This window comes from Phoca vitulina, unplaced genomic scaffold (genome assembly GCF_004348235.1).
Source record: "Phoca vitulina isolate PV1807 unplaced genomic scaffold, GSC_HSeal_1.0 scaffold5, whole genome shotgun sequence".
NCBI lineage: Eukaryota > Metazoa > Chordata > Mammalia > Carnivora > Phocidae > Phoca > Phoca vitulina.
This window is the reverse complement of record NW_022589708.1, coordinates 64,783,979-64,809,459: the sequence shown is the minus strand read 5'-3', so window position 1 is coordinate 64,809,459 and position 25,481 is coordinate 64,783,979. Positions and strand designations below refer to the sequence as shown.

At 37.4% G+C, this 25,481-nt stretch overlaps 2 protein-coding genes across 3 annotated transcripts; both read left to right on the top strand.

The window, feature by feature from the left end:
* Positions 1–2,821: 2,821 nt before the first annotated feature.
* LOC116631715 (40S ribosomal protein S24) lies at positions 2,822–16,633 on the top strand. 2 transcript variants are annotated; one of them, XM_032403168.1, is made up of 3 exons: positions 2,822–3,240; positions 11,453–11,456; positions 16,622–16,633. In XM_032403168.1, exons 1-2 carry the CDS (start codon positions 2,849–2,851, stop codon positions 11,454–11,456), a joined length of 396 nt encoding a protein of 131 aa, XP_032259059.1. In that variant the 5' UTR covers positions 2,822–2,848; the 3' UTR covers positions 16,622–16,633. The 2 variants fall into 2 exon arrangements, with proteins under 2 accessions (XP_032259059.1, XP_032259060.1); XM_032403169.1 differs by lacking the exon at positions 11,453–11,456 and adding an exon at positions 6,795–6,800 and having other exon boundaries at positions 16,624–16,633.
* RFXAP (regulatory factor X associated protein) lies at positions 14,917–23,925 on the top strand. The gene is made up of 3 exons (XM_032403157.1): positions 14,917–15,705; positions 20,120–20,227; positions 22,428–23,925. Exons 1-3 carry the CDS (start codon positions 15,223–15,225, stop codon positions 22,536–22,538), a joined length of 702 nt encoding a protein of 233 aa, XP_032259048.1. The 5' UTR covers positions 14,917–15,222; the 3' UTR covers positions 22,539–23,925.
* Positions 23,926–25,481: the final 1,556 nt, after the last annotated feature.

The following is a 25,481-nucleotide window of genomic DNA, read 5'->3' as shown; positions in this document are numbered from 1 at the left end:
TTTATATTATATTTAGGACAATGTTGATTCTTTTAAAATTGTGGTAAAATGTATATGACATAAATTTTCCATCTTAACTGTTTTAAACATACATTTTAATAGTGTTAAATATATTTACATTGTTGTCCAACCAATCTCCAGAACATTTTGATCTTGCAAAACTGAAACTCTATACCCTTTAAACATCTCCCCATTCCTCCCTGTCCCAGCCCCTGAGGACAATGTTGATTTTTGAACTATGTGCATAAGTAAATTATGTTAAATGTTAATTAAATTAAATTAAAATTCCTTTTTGGGGTAGAGAATGAATTTTACAAACTGTTTTTTTTAAGGCAGGAAAGAAAGAAAGAAAGAAACAAACAAACAAACAAAGAAAAAAAAATCGAAGAAAGAAAGACCAACCTTGGGTCTAACAGGGTGTGATGGTTAATTTTATGTATCAAGTTGACTGGGCTAAAGGATAACCCAGATAGCTGGTAAAACATTATTTCTGAGTGTGTCTGTGAGGGTGTTTCTGGAAAAGATTAGCATTTGAATCAGCAGACTAGGTAAAGAATATTGCCCTCACCAATGTGGGTGGGCACCATCCAATCCACTGAGGGCCTGAACAGATAAAAAAAAAAGGCTGAGGAAAGGTGAATTTGCTCTCTGTTGAGCTGGGACATCCATCTTTTCCTGCTCTAGGACATTGATGCTCCTGGTTCTCAGGTCTTAGAACCTAGATGGAATTACACCACCAGCCTGCCCAGTTCTCCAGCTGGCAGAAAGGAGATCATGGGACTTCTCAACCTCCATAACTGTGTGAGCCATTTCTATAATAAATCTCGAGAACTCTAATACACAGGGTCAAGGACCACTACTCTAAGCTATTTGAAGGAAGAGTGTCTTATTTATCTTGGTATTTCCAAGGCTTATAGCACTGTGTAAATAATACAAGTTCAATAAATGTTGTTAAAAACAAAACCACACACTCTGAACGGCATCACTTAGGTTAAAGATAGACATCACAAGGTCCCAAGTCAGTAATCTAAGACTTAATATCTAAGTGTAGCTTCAACCCACCAGAAATATAACCTTTAACCAGTCAACATGGGGATTTCCTGGTCAGCACTAGGAAATTTACTGACAGACCCCTTTGATTCCCCTTAGTAGGGTGACTTTGCCTAAAACAATGGGTTGGTTGGTTGGTTGTTTTTTTCGCGAATAATTTATTTCCACTCCCTGTCATTAAAAACCTTTCCTCTTCTGTAGCCCCTTAGAACTTCCCTCTACTTGCTAGATAGGATGCTGCCCAATTCATGACTCAATTAATAAAGCCAATTAGAGCTTTAAAATTTAATCAGTTGAATTTTTATTTAACAATTTTATTGAAAAAACTGATTTTTTATATGCTAAGTGAAAGAAACCAATCACAAAACATCACACTTTGTATGATACCATGTAATGAAATGTTTAGAATATGAAAATCAATAAAAAATTTGATTAGTGGTTACCTGGGCCTGGGAGAGGGAAGAGAAGAGAAAGAATGGGGAGTGACTACTAACAGATATTAGGTTTCTTTTCAAATTGACAAAAATGTTCTAAAATTAGATTATGGTGATGCCTACATAACTCTAAATATACTTAAAAAGTTGAAATGTATACTTAAAATGGGTGAACTTTATGGTATGTAAATTGTATCTCAAAGTTTTTTAAAAAAAGAATTTCTGACTGATTGAATAAACTGTATAACTTGTAGTTCCCATCCTTGACAAGTCATCTAGGACTTTATCAAAGTCTGGCCAATTATGATTTTATAATTTCATTTGAAATGTTAGGTATTCTCAGATTGTAAGATATACAAATACAATTTATATCCAAAGCAAAATATAAATTACAATTTTATTTTACTTAACCATTAGGAATAAACTTTATTCAATGCACCAACTCAGCAGCATAGTGTACATTCAAGAGAAAGGAAATATGGAGTCCTTTCCTCCTATATCAATAACTTACATGAAGCTCAAACAAGAAAATTATACTTAAGAAGTAAGGAATAACTTGTCCAAGGTGGATGCCTTGCAGGTAGAGCTCCACAGAAATCTGTTACAGCCAAGTGCATAAGGAATAAACACTGGCCAGTCACAAGGATTAAATCCTTGCCTCTGATATCACCTTGGGAGAGTTGGGTGTGTCCCCAGCTGAGCTGGAGCCAAGATTCTGCTGAGTCACACTTACATTGGATTTTAGTTCCTTACCATGCCAGGGGAGGAGCCAGTGCCCTGTGCTTGCAATTTAAAGCCCCATAGCCCAGGGGCCTTGGTTGGATCCCTCTCCCAGTATCTGGGAGGTTAAATAACATGCTACTAATCAATGAATGGGTCAACCCAGAAATTAAAGAGGAAATCAAAACACACATTGAGACAAATGAAAACAGAACAGTTCCAAACCTCTGGAATGCAGCAAAAGCTGTCCTAAGAGGGAAATGTACAGCAATACAGTCTTCAGCCAGACTCATAAAAAAAAAAAAAAAAAAAGGAAAGAAAGAAAGAAAGAAAGAAAAAGAAAAAAAGAGAAAAGAAAAATGAGAGAGAGGACTTGAATAAACAAAATCAGAAACGAAAGAGAAGAAATAACTGACACCAAAGAAATACAAAGGATTATAAGAAAACATGAAAAATTATATGCCAACACATTGGACAACCTAGAAGAAATGGATACATTCCTAGAAACATATAATCTACCAAAACTGAAGCAGGAAGAAATAGAAGATTTGGAAAGACACAATTACCAGAAATGAAATTGAATTAGCAATCAAAAGACTCCCAACATTTTTTCCTCCCCGGCTGCTTGAAGCTTGGCCGCCATCATGAACGACACAGTAACTATCCGGACCAGGAAGTTCATGACTAACCGACTACTTCAGCGGAAACAGATGGTCATTGATGTTCTTCACCCCGGAAAGGCAACAGTACCTAAGACAGAAATTCGGGAAAAACTAGCCAAAATGTACAAGACCACACCAGATGTCATATTTGTGTTTGGATTCAGAACCCATTTTGGTGGTGGCAAGACAACCGGCTTTGGCATGATATATGATTCCTTGGATTATGCAAAGAAAAATGAACCCAAACACAGACTTGCAAGACATGGCCTGTATGAGAAGAAAAAGACATCAAGAAAACAGCGAAAGGAACGCAAGAACAGAATGAAGAAAGTCAGGGGGACTGCAAAAGCCAATGTTGGTGCTGGCAAAAAGAAGGAGTAAAGATGCTGCAGTGGCTTTATCTGGTTGTGCAGATTTTTCATGAGAGGATCAATAAACTAAGAATGTTAACGTGAAAAAAAAAAAAAAAGACTCCCAACAAATAAGTCCCGAACCAGATGGTTTCACAGGTGAATCATACCAAACAGTTAAAGAAGAGTTAATACCTATTCTCCAACTATTCCAAAAAACAGAGGAGGAACGAAAGCTTCCAAATTCATTCTATAAAACCAGCATTATCCTGATATTAACATCAGATAAAGACACTACAAAAAAAGAGAACTATAGGTCTATATCTCTGATGAACATAGATGCAAAAACCCTCAATAAAATATTAGCAAAACAAATGAACAATACATTAAAAAAAATCACTTACCACAATCAAGTAGGATTTATTCCTGGGATGCAAAGGTGGCTCAATATTTGCAAATCAATCAATGTGATATCACATCAATAAGAGAAAGGATAAAAACCATATGATCATTTCAATATATGCATAAAAAGCATTTGACAAAGTACAACATCAATTCATTGATAAAAACTCTCAACAAAGTAGGTTTAGAGGAATTACACCTCAAAATAATTAAGGCCATATATGAAAAACCCACAGCTAACATCATACTCAATGGTGAAAAAAAAACTAAGAACTTTTTCTCTAAGATCAGGAGCAACACAAGGATGTCCACTCTCACCACTTTTATTCAGTATAGTACTAGAAGTCCTGGTTACAGGAATCAGATAACAAAAAGAAATAAAACGCAGCCAAATTGGTAAGGAAGAAGTCAAACTTTCACTATTTGCAGATGACACGATACTATATATAGAAAACCCTAAAGACTTCACCAAAAAACTACTAGAACTGATAAATGAATTCAGTAAGCTCACAGGATACAAAATCAATATATTGAAATCCATTTCATTTCTATACACTAATAATGAAGTAGGAGGAAGAGAAATTAAAAAAATATTCCCATTTATAATTGCACCAAAAATAAAGTATCTAGGAATAAACTTAAGCAAAGAGGTGAAAGACCTGACTCTGAAAACTATAAACCGCTGATGAAAGAAATTAAAGATGACACAAATGGAAAGATATCCCATGCTCATGGACTGCAACAATATTGATAAAATGTCCATACTACTCAAAGCAATCTACAGATTTAATGCAATCCCTATCAAAATACCAACAGCATTTTTCACAAAACTAGAAAAAAATAATCCTAAAGTTTGTATGGAACCAAAAAGATCTCGAATAGCCAAAGCAATCTTGAAAAAGAACTAAACTGATAATACCTCAATTTCAAGATATACTACAAAGCTGTAGGAATCAAAACAGTATGATACTGGCACAAAAACAGACCTACAGATCAACAGAACAGAAAGCCCAGAAATAAACCCACAATTATATGGTCAATTAATCTGCAACAAAGGAGGCAAGAATATGCAATGAGAAAAAGACAGTCTCTTCAACAAATGGTGTTGGGAAAACTGGATGGCCACATGCAAAAGAATGAAATTGGACCACTTTCTTACACCCTACACAAAAATAAACTCAAAATGGATTAAAAACCTAAATGTAAGATCTGAAACCATAAAAATCCTAGAAGAGAACACAGGTAGTAATTTCTCTGACATTGGCCAGAGCAACATTTTTCTAGATATGTTTCCTGAGGCAAGGGAAATAAAAAATAAATAAATAAATAAACTATTGAGACTACATCAAAATGAAAAGCTTCTTCACAGCAAAGGAAACAGTCAAGAAAAATAAAAGACAACCTGCTGAATTGGAGAAGATATTTGCAAATGACATATCTGAAAAAAGACTAGTATCCAAAATATATAAAAAACAAAATAATGAATATATAAACACCAAAAAAAAAATAATCCAATTAAAAAATTGGCAGAAGACATGAACAGACATTTCTCCAAAGAAGATAACACAGATGGCCAATAGACACATGAAAAGATGCTCAACATCACTCAGCATCAGGGAAATGCAAATCAAAACCACAGTGAGATATTACCTCATACCAGTCAGAATGGCTAAAATCAAAAACACAAGAAAGAATAAGTGTTAACAAGGATGTGGAGAAAAAAGAACCCTCTTGCACTGTTGGTGGGAATGCAAACTGGGACAGCCACTGTGGAAAACAGTATGGAGGTTCCTCAAAAAATTAAAAATAGAACTACCATATGATCCAGTACCCTATCGGGTATTTACCCAAAAAATATAAAAACACTAATTGGAAAAGATATATGCATCTTACGTTTATTGCAGCACTATTTACAATAGCCAAATTATGGAAGCAACCCAGGTGTCCGTCAATAGATGAATAGATAAAGAATAGGTGGCACACAATGGAATATTACTTAGCCATAAAAAGAATGGAATCTGGCCATTTGCAACAACATGGATGGATCTAGAGAGTATAATGCTAAGTGAAATAAGACAGAGAAAGACAAATATATGATTTCACTCATATGTGGAATTTAATAAACAAAATAATGAACAAAATAAAAAAGAAACAAACCAAAACACAGACCCTTAAAAATAAAGAACAACCTGATGGAGACCAGAGGGAAGGTGGAAGGGGGGGAATGGGTGAAATAAGTGACGGGGATTAAGAGTACACTTATTATGATGAGCACTGAGTAATGTATAGAATTGATGAATCAGTATACTGTACTGCTGAAAGTAATACAACACTGTATGGTAATTACACTGGAATTAAAATTAAATAAAAATAAATAAAATTTCCCAAATTTAGACACTTAACAGCAATTCATCATCCAAAAACATACTAGTGCTGCCTACCTGTTTGTCTCTGTCACCTGTCCTTCTTCCCTCACAAAGAGGCTGTGACATTTGCTTAGCTTGAAGACTGACCCCATACAAAGTTTCAAAAGAAGGCAAGATTAGTTTTCAGTACTCTACTTTTCACAGAAAGTCCCCTATAATTTTGAAGGCAGACCTTTTGATCCACAGGATAAAGGGGTTTCTCTGACCTTGCAGGAACATTCGAGTTGTATTTTGACTGAAACTAGGTCTGTGGGTGGTATGGAGTCAGTGTTTTGGCTTGGGTGTTGTAAGACCAATTCATTTTATGTGTTTGATGGATTCCAGAAAACTCTCCTCTTCAGTTCAGTCTCCAGAGAGACATTTCTCTCAATGCATTGATTCCACCCTGCTCTGTCTTCCGGAGTAAAAATTACATGTGTTGCATACTTTCCAAGTCACCATTTGTATGTTCTCAGCTCCCTGACATATTTCTGTAATTGACCTTTGATCACCTTCATCTATACAAGATTATTCTCTAGTGCTCAGACTTCCTGGGAGCCTTCAGAAAATTGCATTTCAAACTTTTCCTTGGTCACACTACTTCCATAGGGAGTCCATTATTTCTAGTCAGAAGGTCCCTATTCCCAGTTTAATTTATTCTAGCTGTGTCTCCAATCTAGCTTCATATTCTCAGCTTTCCTCTTGGAATCATTGTATTCATTGCCTACTGCTTTTGTGTCTTCCTAAGAGGTAGTATCTTCCTTCTCAGAGATGAAGGTCCCTTTCCTAAAGTCTTCTAATACGTAACTAATGAAGAAATTAGTCCTCTTATGGTATGGCTTCTAGGCTCAGCAGGTAGGGACTATCTGAGGGCAATGAGGGGCCTAAAATATTTTTATTATCTTTTTATTACTTTCAAATTCAGTATTATCTCAAACTATTACCTCCCTCCTTTAGTGCAATTCATGCAAAGCTGTCTGCACAGATTTGACGATAATGATGATAGTAGCATAAACTGAAGGGACTGGGATTGCTGGTGGTGAATGGTACAACAAACTGGGTTGATGAAGGGATGACTTAGCATTAGAGCCCTCCTGAATGAAAAATGGCAGGGATGAATGAGAAAATAACAGTAGACCATGAAAAAAATATACGGACAATCAAAGTGGCACAAGCTGCGACTTCCAAAATTACAACTACTTTCCTTCCTGTTGTCTCACAGTTCCCAGTGAGCCCCCAAAGATGAGAACAACAGGTGGTAAGTGCCCACATAGGGGCCAGGACACCAATGTGGTTCCAAACTGGTTCTGTAACCTGAAACCCATCCCTCCCACTTTACATATAAGAGAAGTTAAGAGTGTGGCAAGAATGAAAAAGATTGAAGAGGACTTTTTTGAAGGGAGTTGCTGGTGAACTATGTGTTTCCCTCATTGCGTCTTTCAAGATGAATGTGCTGAGCTTAAAAAGAACATTTCAGAGAAATTGCACATATACCCTAGAGATTAGGGGGTGACAGGGATTGTTAACTGACTCTTCCTTAAAAATGGCTGAAGCTGTCTTCCTAACACAGTGAAAAGCTAGGAGCAACAGAAACCAGCCACTCTTCTATCCATGATGGGGCAAGGTGGCTGGCCTTGAGTTATCCTGAAAGGACTGTGTCCTGTGTGCTGAAGTATACTGATCCACCAGCAGAAATGAAAATGGTATCACCAAAATCAGGAGAAAAGAACTCACTGAAGAACCCACCAGAAATAAAGCCAGCATTAGGGCATCTGCTACGTGAAGGGCTATAACTGTGGATTACAGTAACACCTGCCACATAACCTTTTGTTCTTCAAAAGTTCCCCTTATCCCTATGCCTGACTTGGAGGGGTCAGAAATAGCAATTGTAAATGGGGGAGAAAGTGGAGGGTGGGAAAATAAAGAAACCAAGCACACTCTGCCCACCTCCCCCCCCCCCCAATCAGTTTCAAACTTCAGTCAACCTTGAGTTATGGAGGAGGTGAGAAACTTTAAATGGGGAAAAAATGAATTTTTTTTTTTTAAGATTTTATCTATTTATTTGAGAGAGAGAGACTGAGAGAGAGAGCACATGAGAGGGGGGAGGGTCGGGAGGGTCAGAGGGAGAAGCAGACTCCCCACCGAGCAGGGAGCCCGATGCAGGACTCGATCCAGGGACTCCAGGATCATGACCTGAGCCGAAGGCAGTCGCTTAACCAACTGAGCCACCCAGGCACCCGAAAAAAATGAAATTTTTTAAAAAAGATTTTATTTATTTATTTGACAGAGAGCGACACAGCGAGAGAGGGAACACAAGCAGGGGGAGTGGGAGAAGCAGGCTTCCCGCGGAGCAGGGAGCCCGATGCGGGGCTCGATCCCAGGACCCTGGGATCATGACCTGAGCCGAAGGCAGACGCTTAACGACTGAGCCACCCAGATGCCCCAAAAATGAAATTTTGATATTAAACTTTCCTGGGGTTGTTAAAATCTGAAAATGAGACCGTTTATTAGTGAACAGAAAAACAATGGGATATTCCCAAAACATTGTCCAGGGGTGGGAAAGAGCAGATACATCAGGTTTAAAGACAGTAGCAAGAGAACATGTTAGTACTTTCCAAACCCTACCAATTCAGCTCATTTAACAAACTGCTTATCCTGATGTTATCCTTAATTGAGCACTTACTAAGTGCTAGAATCTTATGTCATTTAATACTTACAGTAAATCTATGAGACAGGACAGTCCTCACAGTCTCCTGCTTATTTAGGAATAATATTCTTTTGGAGCTTATTAAAAAGAAATCTTAAAGCGATTTCATAAAGAAAGAAAATGTAAAGATGAGCTCCAATGATGAGAAGCCAGCATAATCATGTTTTCAAATGCTTGGATAATAGGTAATCCTTTCTCTAAGATAATTCCAAACCCAATCCTCCTAAGTGGACCCTTAAACTCAGAAGATTTCTTCTCTGAGAGGCAAAGTACTTATCTGGACAAAGTACTTATGAATCGAGGTGGATTTACACGCAAATGATGATGGCTAAGCTCCAAGTCTTTCCCTTTCTTCCTGTCCAAGGCTGGGAGGGCAGGCAGCAATGTATTGACATGGGCATATGTTTTTGTAAAATTTGCAAAAGAAAGTAACTGATTTAATCTTAATTGAGACCCCTGTTTCTTTCTACTTGGACCTTCCTCCTGTCACATTTCTTCTTGTGCTGGGTGGTGTTGAAGAGGTTCTAGACATGTGGGGGAAGTTGAGTTGTGATACAATTAGTTTGGGTTTAGTGGGATATATTTATGTGGTTCATAGTCAAGGGACTGCTAACTCATTGTCTCTCCCACTCTCCCATGTAGCAGAGGTTTTTAGGAATGTTCCTACTGCCTATACTGTACTGACTCACTGGGCATCAAGAAAGTCCTGTACGATCAGAGGTTGAATTACAATATAAATGTGACAAATGTGTCCTATGGCTCTTTTTTTTTTTTTTTTTTGATGTCTGATCTTATTTATTTATCACTCATAGAAAATCTCATTTTTGACTGGACTCAGAGGTAGAAGCTCTCAGAGAGGACAGCCTCCGTCTCTTGGCAATATGTTCCTGGCGTTTTTCTTTGGCCTCCTTCATTCTCTTGGCCAAAAGTTTAGCGTATTCTGTAGCCTCTTCCTTATTTTTCTTAGTGCGCTGCTTCTTCAAAGCAATACGCCGACGTTTGTGCTAGAGGACACGTGGAGTAACAAGACGCTGAATCTTAGGCGCTTTGGTTCTAGGTTTCTTACCTTCTTTGTTTAGGGGCTTTCTCACAACATAGTGGTGGACATCATCCTATGGCTCTTAACATGAGACACTGAAGGAGAAAAATGGTTTGAAAGGTATGGAGCCAGAAATCAATCTGTGGAAAATTATTCTAGTTATCAAATGTGTCAAATCATAAGCACAGATTTGGTTTCCATCAATAGCTAGTCAAATAGAAGTTCTCTCCTGTTATGAATATGGCATATGCAATTATAAACATAACATGTATTTTTTCCCTTTTTTGATGGGGAATTGTGTAAGACAGAATTTACCAGAATGCTGTGTTTTTAGGCATAAACCTAGCGGTACTACCAACAGTAATTACATCAAAAGGTGAAATGCATGTTTCAGGTATCATATGACTGTGACTCTTTCCCCAGTTCCCTATTATATATCATGTGTCCTTTCAAATCACCTCAGACTCCCTTGATGAAGCTGTCATGCTAAGACTTATTCCAAAATAGAGCTTAAGGCCACCAGATTGAGGTGTCTCAGAACAAACATTACTTCATACATGTGCTACCAGAGTTAGCCTCTTTAATCTGTCATTAGAATGCTGTTTGTTTGTTTTGTCTAAAAATTATCTACTAGAATGGACCTTTGATAAAGTAACCTACCCATACTTCTGAAGATCTCTCATCTCTGGAAAAAGTAATGTTGCTATAAATTGATGGGGTGTAATGCCTTATTTCAGTTAATCTTAAAAAATCCGAATTAGAAAAACAACTTAGTTGTAGAATTTAAATTAAATCATGAAACCTCCAGGAGTTTTTTACATCCTCCCCATCTCCACACATAGCTCAAGAAGGATGAGAAGATAGCCTGTTTCTCAATGGAACCCAGACTTTTACTGCCATAGCATATGGGTCCAGTTGCTAGCTCTATGTTCATATAGATCAAGTCCTGCCTCTCATTGTTCTTCCAGTCACACAATTTGCATGACACCAAACTTATCTGAATTACTTAGAAATAATTTTAAAAATGTTTCCCTGCTTATGTTCAAATGAGGACTCAGCTTGGTAGTGTATCTGATAACATCACAAGTGTTATGAGTACATATCACAGGGGATAGAGGAACTCTCATTGTTGTAAAGGAACCAGAGGAGGTCATCTTGTAGATATTTCCCTGCTGTTCTGTATTTTATTAATATTTAGGTAATACATTTGGTGACATTTATGTTAGACTAGATTCGAGGGTGATTTGGGGTATGAAAGATCAAATACATAGGTATTTAACCTCTGACTAAAGTCAAAACATCAGGCACTAATATCCAGGAATATTTCCTCCTTTAAAGGTCCTCTACTCTTACACTGATAATGTTACTATCAAAGTATTATGTACCCAGCAACTCTCTGAAATCATCTTTCAAAGGAGGTTATCTCCTGGCTCTCCTAAACAAAATGCAAACAATATATCTGGAAGTCTAAGCATAGTCTGTTTTTTGCTATAGTCATGCATTATGTATGGACTGGTAGATGCAAGAAATACAAATATGGGCTCATTTTTATTTTCTTACTATGCCTTTTACCTTTCTGGAAGTAAAGGATAAATTATTTTTTTAAAAAACTCATTAAATAAAAAAGTAATATAAAATATAACATGAAATATAGATTGTCATGAACAAATTTCTCATGTCACGATGACTCGTGTCATCAACAGAGTTCTCATTGGGAAGAAAGAAGATACTAATGTGGAATGGGGGAAGGCAAGAAAGACTACCGGGGGTAGTATCTGAATTGGAGTTATCAGTAATCAGCATGAATTCATGATTAGATATAGATATATACATATAAATATATACATATTTGGAATTTTTCCCTTTATCTCTATCTGCTAAAAGTGCCTAGGAACAAGGAGCACATCTAGCATCCAGATCTTGGTGTCTAGATATCATTCCCTATGAAAAGGAACCAGAGATCCTAAGAGAAAGGAGAAATGGACTGGAGCTGGGAAGGTACAAGACACGTCTGGAATATCTTCTTGTGCAAGAGAGCAAGGGAGTGCTCAAAAGGATATAGGAGGCAGCTTGAAGGACTACTACCAGCCAAATCTAGGAAGTCCAGCCAAATCCAGAACAATTTGAGCAGCAACATCAATAAGGTAAGTAAGAGATTACAATCTATTAAAGAAAACATTAATCCGTGAGCCCATACTGATAATATATAAACAATAAATATATAAAGTAAAAGGGAAGGCTTTTCCTTACAGTTAAATGCCAACTCATAAATACAGAGGAAGTGGTAGAGTTGAAAATTATCATTTTGTAATGATCATAATATTCATTCAATCAATATCACAAACATGATATACAGTACAGTTAAGTACTTATTTTCCTCTGAAATAATAAAATAAAATCCAAGACCTAAAGATTTATTTCCATACAAGTCTTCTTAGATAAAAATGAGGGTTATAATTGCTTTTAAGACCACTCTACTATGCTGTAATAACAATGATAAAGTTCTCTTCTGGTGAAAATTGGTACTCTGTGAACACCAAGTTTCATAGTTTGAAAGAACACCTAGGGTGACTGAAAAAAGGAAATTAGAATGGTTCCTTTCCTAAGCTCCAAACACACAGCATATATTACTTCTCAGGAAAGCATAAAACTGTTGTCTAAAAGCAAGAAAGGAAGAAAAAATAAGCTAGAGAAGGTGAACTAGTCTACAGAGTTTGAAATAGAGGAAAACAGATGTGGAACTCTGGTTCTAGGTGTAAAATAATTTATTTAAATTACAAATCACATAAAAATTAACCATACATCATTTTCTTTTTTTTTATTTCAAGTTTTTATTTAAATTCTAGGTGGCTAACAAATAGGGTAATACTGGTTTCAGGTGTAAAATTTGGTGATTCATCACTTACATATAATACCCAGTGCTCATCACAAGTGCCCTCCTTAATACCCATCTCCATACATCATTTTCTTAAGCAAAGGAAGAAGCCTAAGTCAGAGTTAAATTACATTAATATTGAAAAATGGAATATTAAAGCAGTACTACAGGTGTCAATTGGTCCCTGCTGGCCTATATCATTACGTTGTATGCTTACCATGGGTGGGCTTCATGACATGTAAATTATCTCAATAAAATTAAAAAAAAAAAACAACCCTGCTGTCATTTATTGAATACCATAAGAGGAATTTGTACTAGGATTTAAATAGCACTGCCCTCAGTGATATGCTGGTAAACTTTTAAAAAAAACTGATAGAAAAAATGCTTAGCACATGATTTACAAATAATGATAAAAATCACAAGACTCTTTATTGTAAATTCCACACACCCACATTTCAGTGTGACTTGCTACTTGCAAAATCCACTGTCAGTTTTTACCAACAGCAGTGTCATGAATTCAAACTATAAATAAATGCTTGATTTTTATCCAAATCAGCAAAGAAGTTACTCACATTACTGACAGTGTAGTTCTGGCATGAATGTTGGCTGATATTTTTGTTTATATTAATAAGTAAGATAAAAGTGAAACAATGAGATGTATGCCAGGACTTCACTTGTTCTTCAGTGATGTAAGCAGCTACTTTGCTGAAATCGTGATTGTTTTCAAATACTGAAAGAATATTTCCTCAATTTTGGGAAGCTATTGACAATGTGACAGCCACAGATCAAACATTTTAAGTTTAATCTTCATTAACACTTTTACTATCACTTTAAGTCTGAAGACAACTGACAGTAAATCAAGCTCTGCTTTGTTTCATTTGACAATTTCCATAGTGTAAATACTCTCACCATGGCTAGTTTCAAGCAACCAATGTGACATCACCGAATGCAGAGTTGAGAAGAGATGTGTGGTATCACATCAAGATCTCCACAGTATTTCCACATACAGATACAATAGACATAAATATTCTTATAAGCATGGCTAATAGTAAAACATCGGAAAACAATTAGAAAGTGATGAGTTTTGAGGTTTTTAACTTCTGTTTTTAAAATAATTTAATTGATATAATTTAATTTTTAATAATGAAAGTGTTTAACCTCCAGCTCATTAAACTCCTGATATTTTAACAACTGGCTCTCATCGACCTGGTCTAGCACACCACTGACTGCCCCTTTTACCACTGAGAAAGCCAAAGCTCAGACAGGCTGTCACTAACTAGGCCTGGTCACACGGGACAGTGCCACCCAGGTCTGTCGAATTCCAAACTTTCTCCCATCCACTGTGCCTCTCTTTGAATGTAGTTGGCGATCTACTCACACATCAACACCCAAACACCTTAATGTGAGTGGATTTATCATTTGTTGGATAGTCATTGCTTTCCTTAGCAACAGGTGGAATGTAAAACCCGACTAGGCAAGGAGGCAGGAAAACACGGAAAGAGCACAACTACTTGACAGTTTCGTTCAAGACCTGGCATGATCGGTTCCCCCCATGAGATTCGGCTAATTTAAGATTTAGCAACCAGCAACTGTGCAACAACTGGTAAAAATGATAGATCATTTATTGTTTTTTTTTCTGTTTGTCATTCATTGTTGCTTTTCACACATTTTCACTGTATTTAATGAAAACGTTATTAAAGACTTACCTCAGCGGTCATAGCAAAGGACAAATATTAAAAATCAAATAAATAAGTTTCCAGGAGAGAAAGACAAATTTATCAAGAACAAATCACTTAGCTCTCAACACAAACAGAACTTTGGCCCAAGTCTGGCCCACTCCTTCTCCACTATACTATTTTCAAATAGGCCGCCTCTGCCGTCCCTGACTGCTAACTAGCGGTCCCAGGCTGTGACATCACCACATCCCAGCGTCACATCTCCCACTTCAGGCAGTTAGGGACAAAATATTATGATAATTAGCGTTCGAACGCCACAGGTCACAAAATCGCTCAGGAACAATCCTAATTTACCCTGTGGAGTTCCAGTTCACAAGTGTTTTGAAACGTTTTAAACACAGTAGGTTTCAGCAAAAAAGCTCCGTCTTACCGAGCGCCCCGGCCGCTTCAACTTCACACACAGCCTCCGCAGCAGCGGCGGCGCTAGCGAAGCGCTACGCCTCCCGCCAGCGCCAGAGCCGCACATGCGCATGCGCAGTCAGTTCCTCCGCTGGAGGCTCAGCCCCGCCCCTCAGAGACGCCGAGTTCCCTGAAAGGCACCCGGCGTGGAAAAGATCGCGCGCAGGCGCAGTCGCGCTGCCTTCGCGGAGCCGATTTTTTTCCTGTCGCGTGTCCTGGGTCTTTGGTTTGCGAAGTGCCGTTGGGCCCTACAGGTGCTGAAGGGCTGGGGTCGTGGACCCCCATAAGGTGTCAGCAGCACGGAGGTGCAGGGTGTTGTCGAGGGTGCGGGGCCGGGCGCTGCCAGCGGCGCGCTCCGCCCCGGGGCCCCCGCCCCTGCTCTGGGCCAGGCCCCGGCTCCAGCCCCCGTCCCGGCCCCGGGCTCGCAGTTTACCCTGCTGGTGATGCACCCCTGCGGAGGGCAGGACGACTCTGCGGCCGAGGGCGTCCTGAGGCAGGCTCCGGCCCTGGGGGACGGCGCCGGTGCAGGCAAGCCCATTAGGTACCTGTGCGAAGTGGCGGGGGCTGGCGAGGAGGAGGCAGGAGAGGACGAAGCCGACCTGCTGGACACTTCCGACGCCCCAGGGGGAGGCGAGAGCACCGCTAGTTTGGAGGATCTGGAGGACGAGGAGACCCACTCTGGGGGCGAGGGTGGCAGCGGGGGAGCCCGGAGACGGGGCAGCGGCGGGGGCAGCATGAGCAAGACCTGCACCTTCGAGGGCTGCAGCGAGACCACGAGCCAGGTGGCCAAGCAGCGGAAGCCTTGGATGTGCAAGAAACACCGCAACAAGATGTACAAGGACAAGTACAAAAAGAAGAAAAGTGACCAGGCCCTGAACTGCAGTGGGTCCGCCCAGCCTGGCAGCGCGGGAAACGTCAGACTGGAGGTATCAGACCTTAGCTGGGGTCTTGGGGAGTGGGAGGTGGTTAGAAGAAACTCCACTCTTACCGCGAACCGTATTGGCCAGGTTGCTGGGGCTGGACTTGTGGTTGAGAGTGAGTGCTTGTCCTAAATTAAAGTTTATAAACACATGTGCAAAGCCTTAACAGTTCTGTTGCACCCTTGTAATAGATGAATAAATGTCAGTGGAAATGATGTGATATACATCAGCAGATCTGTCATTTCAAAGATCTGGGATATGGGCTAGAAGGACAGATAGTAGGTGATGGAGCTGGTTCATCGCCAAAGGAGGAGGCAAAGAGACTTAGGAACCTACAGGAAATTGTAATTTGGAGAAGGTAATCTCTTCCTGATTTCATTACCCTATTCACAGCATACTGTTATCAGTATCCCTATTCTTAGTAAACTGTTATTAGTACCCCATGTTTAGTACAGTGTTCTTAGTGTCCTGTTCTTGGTTAATCTTATTCTTTGTACTCTGTTGTCAGTAATTCTATTCTCAGTAGCCTCATACTTAATAGACCTGTTCTGAGTACTCTCATGCTTAGTACCCTGTACTTTTAATACCTTGTTCTCAGTATCCCTGTTCTTAGTACCCTGTTCTCACTAGCCCTTTTCTTAGTGCCCCTAGAAAAGAAAATGGAATAATAATGGGGTGTAAGTCTCAGGAAGATTTTTGGAGTGTTTGATTTGAACTGTGTTGAAGTAACGTTAAAGCCAGTGTTTTGGTGTTGGACTTCTGGTTACAAATCTTCATTCCATCATTTGCTGGCTGTGTGGCCTTGAACAGGTTATTAAACTCTTAAGCTCAGCTTCTTCATCTGTAAAATAGGTATTAAAATGGTACCTGGTTCATAATGTTGCAGTGAATATGTGAGATATTCCATATTGAGTGTTCACACAGTGTCTAGCAGATAGTAAAAGTCAGGAAATCTTAGCCACTATTGTCATTATTAGTGGTATACTTTGAAGTTGTTATAAGCAGATGTTTCATCCTGTGCGCTTTCCTCCTTTTAATAAAAGCTATAATCCCTCAGTACATTTTCATTGAAAAATTGAATCTTGTTAAAAATGATCCAGAAAATTTTTTAAACTGAAAGCTATCCTAGGATGTATTCTAAAACTCTTTAAATTTCTTAGTTTTTGCTGGATTTGAACAGCTGCCTCATTGCTAAAATTTTAGACTTTGGAATTGTTACAAATGTGATGTTCTAAATTTTTTAAAATTTATAGTCATCAGCATGTCACACTTAATTCACACTGATTAGGGTCTGCTTTTATCCCATTGAGTCTTAATCTGTTTAGGGTAAAATGACTTATCTGAGAATCTGATAAAACCTAATGAACTCTTTTCCCAGAAAAATACACATAGGTAGGTAGGTATTTAATTTTGCATACACATTATAGAGTTCAGGACCCCTGTGGATCTTAGGTTTAAGACCTGTATCCACATCCTTGTAAAATATATTTTATCAAATCTTGAATTACAAGTAATTATGGAAATAAGCATCTCACTTATTACAGAATGAAAGTAAGGGTCATTGTTTGTTCTCTGTACATTCCAAATTCACTTAAGAATTCTTCACAGAGGGAGAATATACTTCTTTTCAAGAAAAGAAGTACTTTATCTATAGCTACCTTCTTTTAACTGTCCAGTTTTACATCTACAGTTTGAGGAACATGTATAAAAGGCAAATAGATACTGAATTAAGTCTCCCCTTCCCCCTCCCACAGAAAGGATTTTCCTATCCTAAAATAATTTGCTTATTCTAAAATAATTTGCATGACTTTTTTAGGAAAGAGAAGTAACTGCTATAAGCAAAAATTAATACCCTGCTATACCATTTGTCTTATGTTATGGGACACTTGACCAGTTCTGAGGAGATTTCAAGAGCTGTCTTTGTCTTTGTCGAACTGAGTGTAAAGAAAACAACCAGCAGTTACCATCAGGATATAATAAGGGCCAACTGTATAATATTACTTTAATAGTGGAGAGGAGGATAGATCATTATAGGCTGAGATACTCTGGAAAGGTTTTGCAGAGAAAATATAACTCAGTATATGCCAGAAAGGGTGGCTAATAGTTTAAGCTTAATCAGCTAAGTTTCTTATATGCCAGGCACTGTGCTAAGCTGTAAATGGAGTCTCACACCCTTCAGCAATGGTACATAGATGCTATATTTTACATGCATGGAAACTAAGGCACAGAGAGGTTAAGTAACTTGGCCTAGGTCATACAGCCAGTAAGTATTCAAACCCAGGCAATCTGATTCTAGAGCCTTCGCTCTATCCCCATATTATACTGCTTCCTTAAAATTTTTGTAGATAAAGAAAAACACATCTTAGTAAAGAAAAGGAAGTGGGAATACAGAAGACACTTTTGGGAAGAAGCAAGGGGACCATTCTAACTAAAGCAGAATATTTAGATGGAAAATTCATGGAAAATAAATTCGGAAAGAGAACTTGTAGCCAGTTTTTGTATGGTATTGAATGCCAAACTATAGGACTTGGGTTTGGAGTCTTCAAACGAAGTTTCTAATTAGGAAGTAACAGGGGCTATACTCTAATGGGGTGGATTACAGCTGAGGCCTATAGATTTAGAGATTCTTTAGGAGATCATTATAGTAGGACTGAAAAGTGGTGATAGGGGTCTTCTGTAGTGTGAAAAGCAAGATTAGAAATTAAGGTATTTAAAATCATTTACAGAAATCAAGTTAAATAAGGAACAAATGTATATGACATTTAGTCCATGCATCTAAAAAATATGCTATAGGAGAGACATATAAAGGAACTAGGGATAAAAGAATAGACTTATGGGAGTGATCATTATCCTTAAATATCTAAAAGGCTATCATTTGGAAGAAGCAGTAGGTTCATTTTGCATAGTTCTATGTAACTAGGACTTTTAAGTAAAAATCACAAGAGATATATATTTCAGCTCAGTCGAAATAAAAGCTTACCTAAATGTTGGATTTATTTAAAATTAACGGGATGCCTCAAAAGTTGGTAAACTCCTTAGGGCAAAAGGTGTTGAAAATTTTTGAAAAGGGAATCCCAAAATTATAGAAGTTTGAACTAGCTGACTCAAGGTTATTTCCACTACAAGTTTCTGTGGTTTTGTGGCATTAACATTGTGAATCTGCATAGTGCTTTATTTGGGGTTGTGAGAATATAGGGTACTCTGCCATCAAGTCAGTTTCATGATTCCATTTCTTGTGCAAATAAAAATGAAACAGTGCCACACATAGTTAATCCTGTGGGGAGAGAGGAAGAAATTATTTTTGTTTCCTTTAGGTATCAGAATGCTCTTTTTACAGTTTTGTTTGTTTTTGTTTTTACATTTCGTGGCCTAAAATGTTTAGGGATTGAACATTTTTGTCACACTGGGCTGATAAACTTCCCATAATGAAAGAGAGAAAGTGGATATTCTAAGAGAACTCAGAGGCCAGTAGAGAGAGAGGTCGAGAGAAGAAAACAGCTTCAGTAACCATCTAAATGAAGAGCAAAGAGAGAAGAGTAAATTTACATATGACATGGCTTTATGGTAAAACATTTATAGTTTTATATTTGCTTAGTCAGCATTTTTGGATGTGATCAGTATTGTATCATGGTTTTATAAGAGTCAGAATATCTCAGTTAACTACAGTATTTGGTTATGCCAGGAAAATTGTGAATATTTAAGATTCTGTCAAGGAATTGGAGATACATATTTGGTAGTTAGGGCTGCTGAGTTTGTTTGGGTAAGGATGTCTCAGAGTATGGTTTTCATTTTAGGACTTAGCTATTTTGTCTATACCAGTGGCAGGAGATTATTTATACCAGTGCTTTCCAGTCTTTTCAAAGCCAGTTTGTCATTTTTTTCCTAGTGACTTCCAAATTTTGAAAACTTTGTCTATCAGTTGCTTCTTTAATATTTTACTGTCTACCCCCCTGTTTAATTGTTGCTGTTAACTGGACAAAAAACTATCAAAGTGTCTCTAGAAATATGTAAATTGCCTTTGAGTTTATGTATTCCATCCAAAGGCAGGCAAACTTTGTTTTGGCCTGGATAGCTGCATCTAAAGAGAATGTTCAATTTCCACTTGGCACTTTTTGTAATATTGAAAATAGCTCCCAAGTAACTCTTTGCTCCTCCCACCTCTGCCTCACTATTGATTTTGAGACCTTCAAGAGACTGGAGATCTGAGGTTGGAAACTGGAGGGGGAGGGAGTGAGGAGTGCTCTATAAAATTAAGTGCCAACATTTTATCTATGAGGGATTTTCCCAGAGTTTCACAGGGACTGGGCAAGAAGGAAGAGAAGCTGAGGACCCATTCATTACATCATTGAAAGCGTACAATAACGGATTATTATATTATGTTAATTGTTAACCCTGTTTGCATTTTTATCATTTATCCCAGGAAAGTACAGATAATATACTCTCCATTGTTAAACAAAGAACAGGAACCTTTGGGGATCGTCCTGCAAGACCTACTCTTTTAGAACAAGTGTTAAATCAAAAAAGACTGGTAAGTATCTATAAAGTACTTACAAATTTATCATCAGAAGTTAAAATTATTTAGATTTTTGAGATTTTAAAATTTGCTCAGCTGGTCATCAGAATTGATTGTTCCTCTGCCGGTACACACTGGAATCTCATAATGCTCTCCCAAGACAAACCTTTATTCCTGACTAAACCTTGAATATCTGAGCAAAATGGGGTTTTAAAACAGACTTTGTACTGAATTCTGTGGTTTATGGACAAATGCGTTAGTGATATGGAAGTAGAATGAGACCAACATTTAATAAGGATCTCTATTCTAAATCTGCTAGAAGTCATCAGATTTCAATCAGAAAAGGAGAGATTTTTCAATAAATATGGAAATAATTGGGTAATAATTTTAAGACAAAAAGAGAATTTAGCTCATCATATCACTATACATCAAACTAAATTCCTGATAAAGATATTTAAAATTAAAATAAAAAAAATAGAATTGAGACTTAAAAATCTTTTTCTAGCTTAAAAGAAATAGAATTACAAAGAAATGAATACTGTAGTCAAAAATGGTGGTAAAAATGCAAACTTCAAACTAACGTATAGGAAAAATATTTGCAACACATATAAGACACTAATAGTTAATGTGGTTGACATTTTTAGTTTACAAAATATTCATATAAATTGATGAAGAAAAAATGTTGGCTTCAAGTACATTGCAAAAAATATAAACAGGAATAAAAGCAGAAATGCTACCATTAAATGATGTGAAAAGGTATTCAATATCAATAAAAATCACAATAAACAATACAACAAATGAAAATTATTTAAAAGACATCACAGTGATGTTGGGGGTTTCATGAAATGGGCACTCTCATTCTGTTGGTGGTATCGTATATGTATCAGACTTCTAGAAAGCAGTTGGGCAGTGGTATCAGGAGTCTCTAAAATGGTCATCCCTTTTGGGGCGCCTGGGTGGCTCAGTCGGTTAAGCAGCTGCCTTCGGCTCAGGTCAGGATCTCAGGGTCCTGGGATCGAGCCCCGCATCGGGTTCCCTGCTCCTCCGGAAGCCTGCTTCTCCCTCTCCCACTCCCCCTGCTTGTGTTCCCTCTCTCACTTTCTCGGTCAAATAAATAAATAAAATCTTAAAAAAATGAATAAATAAATGAATAATAAAATAAAATGGTCATTCCTTTAGCTCAGCAGGAAATAAACCCTATATATGGATAAAGTTAAGCATAAAGATGTTGCCAGAAATGTAATTATCACAAATAGTAAAATAGTAGTTAAAACAACCTAAATGTTCAACAGTTTTATAAAAGCTGAGTAGATTATTGTGCATTCACTTAATAGAATATTGGTACATCTTTTCAAATAATTTTTTATTGAAGTATAGTTGACAATAAAGTTTTAAACAAATAACTAGAAAATGTACCCTGCTCTAATGTTAAGTTTTAAAATCAGTGTTCAATGATAGTATTTCTACCTTGCTTGGTTTATCTTTTTTAATTTTGGGGGACCAAAGTTTTTTTTTTCCCTCATCAATTTATAGAAGTATTTTATTAAAGTAAAAGCATATTAACTATAGTCTGTTATATTTGTTATATGACTGTATTTAGAAATGGTAGGTGTACAAAACTATTGGTTTTTTTTAGATCATATTCTGTCTTTTCTGAAATTTTTGTAATGTGCTAATACTACTTTTATTAATACCTGTATATGTATACACACACACACACACACACACACACACATTCTTTTTAATTTCTTCAGAAAGACTTAATAGGCTAGTGGGAGAAATTGAATCCTTACATGATTTCCAAACTGGCATCCAACTGCTATTTTCACATGTGGCCCCTTTTCATATCCTTGTTTTTCTTGCTGTCATCCTGGGCCAGTGCTATTCTTGGCTGTTTGCTCTTATGTTTCAGAGATAGTATATATGCTGGTGTAACATAAAGCATTTCCTTTGTGTACAAAGTCACCGATAAGATTAGGCTTCACCCATTACTTTAGGTCTTAGTATTTTGATGTATGACATCAAATTTTATTATTATTAGTTTGCACTTTAACACAGTGCATCAGGTTCAAGTGTGAATTCAATTCAGGCGCGTTTTGTTTTGTAAGCATATTGTGCCTTGTATAGAGACATACCAGAGTAATTTTATAGCATGAAGACATCTAATCCCATAAGAATAATGTTAATAAATATATTTTTTCTTTTTCTTTTCAAGTCATTACTAAGAAGTCCAGAAGTGGTGCAATTTTTACAGAAACAGCAACAACTATTAAATCAGCAAGTTTTGGAGCAAAGACAGCAGCAGTTTCCAGGAACATCAGTGTGAAGGAATTTATCAAGAAGATCCACATGTTTTTTATTTTGTTATAGAAGATGGACATATTTTTATACTAAAGATAAATGGGGTTAGATATGCCAGTAAAACATAAACAGTCATTTTCCTGTAAATGTATGTGTGCATTTGGGGATAAATAAGTATTGCACGTTGTGCATCTAATCCTTTCAGATTACCATGAATTTGAAGAAACAGCTTACCTTTCCAAAATAACATTTAATTACAGTTGTTTTTTTAAACAAAGTATTCCTCTTCAGTCATCGTTACTGAAGGTAATGAAGCAGTTACTTTCTGTGGAAGTCACAAAGTTAATAGATACTAATTTTTGATCATTTAGTTCAGTGGTTCTTATCAAGGGGCAGTCAGAAATGGATGAACATGTTTTTGGTTGTCACAGTGATCTTGAAAACTCCTGGTTTTTAGTGAGTGGGTCAGGAATCCTAAATGTTCTACAGTGTCTGGAATGGCCTTTCACAACTAATAATTATCTCACCCACAGTGTCAATAATCCTCCTCTTAAGAAACACTGGTAGTTGTGATGGTAAAATGTAGTTGGGGCACCTAAAATTGGGTTCTTGAAATAACTTTTTTTTACAGTTAAGACGAGCTGTCAAAGAGGTAAGCGAATTTTAAATGTATAAGGAAAATGATCATTGTTAATTATCTGTGAAATTAGGATGTGCATTTCTTTTCAGAGATGTGCTGGTAAAACCTAGGAGAGGGGTTAACTAAGTACACTGGAATGAAAGCATCTCCTAAAATTGGCCTCTCATTTCATGTTACCTATTAGTGTTCTCTCTTTTAAAGCAGACTTGTGTGTTGAATTTGTGAGCAGTATAGATGTATCTCATTCCACCAATGTCAGGACAAAAACAATTTTTTAATATGAATTTCCTTTTCAAAAAGAGATTCTGGCTCCAACATTTTGTCAATGTTTTTAAAAATTGAGCAAATTTAAGATCGTGTTATTCTTAAAGTAATGTTCAAAGAATGATGATAGATAATCTGGATGGATACTTTTTTCTTGTATTGTCTCCTAGGAAAACTTTGAAAAGGCAAACCTTCCAATAAGAGTAACAAATCAAATGTCAAGAGAGTATTTCCAATGTTAGATAATAAATTTATGTCTCTTTAACTGTGCAAAAATGTGTTCATTTCTTGGGTTTTAAGCCCTGAAATATATATCAAGTTAAACTTAGTCAAGGCTGTTTTAAGAAGTACTTAAGGAGAGAAAGAATCTTTTTGTTCATCTTTTATGTGTGTTTTGTACCTGTGTATCTGTGCAAAACCACAGATTTTACCAAAATTACTCATTAAAGTCCAGTTGTAGACCTTTCAGTTGTCTGATTCACTTATTCTGTTCTTTAGTTTTTTCATTCTGGATGCAAAGGAATTCATTTACACTTGTTATTAACTATTAGTTCTCTTACTCATGGTGTTGGAGCTTTATCGAATCCCTACAGTATAAGTTAATTTTTATAGTGAAAAAAAAAATCAGGGGCGCTGGGGTGGCTCAGTCAGTTAAGCATCTGCCTTCAGCTCAAGTCATGATCTCAGGGTCCTGGGATCGAGCCCACATTAGGCTCGCTGCTCAGTGGGGAGTCTGCATCTCCTGCCTGTGGCTCCCCCTGCTTGGGCTCTCTCTCACTCCCTCTCTCTGGCAAATAAATAAATAAAATCTTTAAATAAAAGAAAAAAGAAAAAAATCAGCTTATCTTTCAAATGGAATAGGAGAGATAGGAAAAGAGGGAAAGTAATAAGCCAGGGAGTGCTGAATTAAAATAAGAGGGATTGAATATGTAAATATAAATATCTATCTCAGTTTATGCTTACAGACAGCTCATTAAAACAGTACGGTTTTTACTTATTTTGGGTAGATTTATTGCAGTGTATCCCCACTTGTTTATCCCTTCATGTACTCCAGACTTGTGCAATATGACTTTTCTGCTTCTCCCACCAGGAAGTTGACTTTATTCACCTACCCCTTAAATCTGAAGGACTGGCCTTGTGACTTGTGTTAGCCAATAGAATGCAGAAGAAATAATATATGCCAGCTTTGAGTAGATTTCCAAAGATTTTGAACACTTCCACTTGATCTTTTAGAACCCTACTCAGCTGCCGTGGTGAACAGCCAGATGTGTGAGTGAGGCCATGCTAGACTAGCTCTCCCCCAGCCACCCTGCTAGCTGACTGCAGATGCATTTGACCCCAGCCCAAATCAACCAAACCTAGCCCAGATTTGCAGAATGAGCCAGCTGACCTGTAGACTTGTGAGCAATAATAACTGTTTATGATAGTAAGCCACAGTGTTTTGGAGTCATTTGTTATGCAGCATTCTTGAGAGCGGGTAACTGATACACCTAGCTATATAGTTATTGCTGCTTAACAAGTGACCCCCAAAATTTAGTGGTTTATTAATTTTTTATTATCTCACAGTTCTGGATATGGTTACTATAGTTTTTAGTAGCTGTACAAGTGCTTTCAAGCTAGGTGTGCTAGACTGTACTTTCCAAAGATGGCTACCACAGGGTCTCCCACTCCACATGCTCTTATGTGATGTGGCCCATTAAGAACGGGATTTTATTTTTCTACCCCCTTGAATCTGGGCAGGCCCTGTGACTGCTTTAACAGAATATGGCAGAAGTAATGCTGGGCCAGTTTGTTTGAGGCTAGAGGAAAGGAGATATAATAAATATAGATGTGGTATATTCGTAGTAATAACAGCATAAAGGAATTCACAGCTTCCATTTTCCAACAAAGTCAGAAGTCAACTGCCAAGGTGGGGTGGGAGAGTTGATAAAAAGCTTTAGGAAAAGGGGAGAAGTTAGGAAGATACATTAAATGAAGTCAGTGAGATGGCTAATAGCTAGTAGCCTGTCAATAATCCCCTGATAATCTGTTTTTCCCTTCTTTCATAGTAATAGAATTTTGTGT

What these genes read in the sequence shown, in the direction of transcription:
- LOC116631715 (XM_032403168.1), top strand. Translation starts at nt 2,849, where the DNA reads ATGAACGACACAGTAACTATCCGGACCAGGAAGTTCATGACTAACCGA.
- RFXAP (XM_032403157.1), top strand. Translation starts at nt 15,223, where the DNA reads ATGCACCCCTGCGGAGGGCAGGACGACTCTGCGGCCGAGGGCGTCCTG. An exon ending in CGGGAAACGTCAGACTGGAG is followed by an intron (nt 15,706 to 20,119) that starts GTATCAGACCTT and finishes CATTTATCCCAG; the next exon opens with GAAAGTACAGATAATATACT. An exon ending in TGTTAAATCAAAAAAGACTG is followed by an intron (nt 20,228 to 22,427) that starts GTAAGTATCTAT and finishes TTTCTTTTCAAG; the next exon opens with TCATTACTAAGAAGTCCAGA.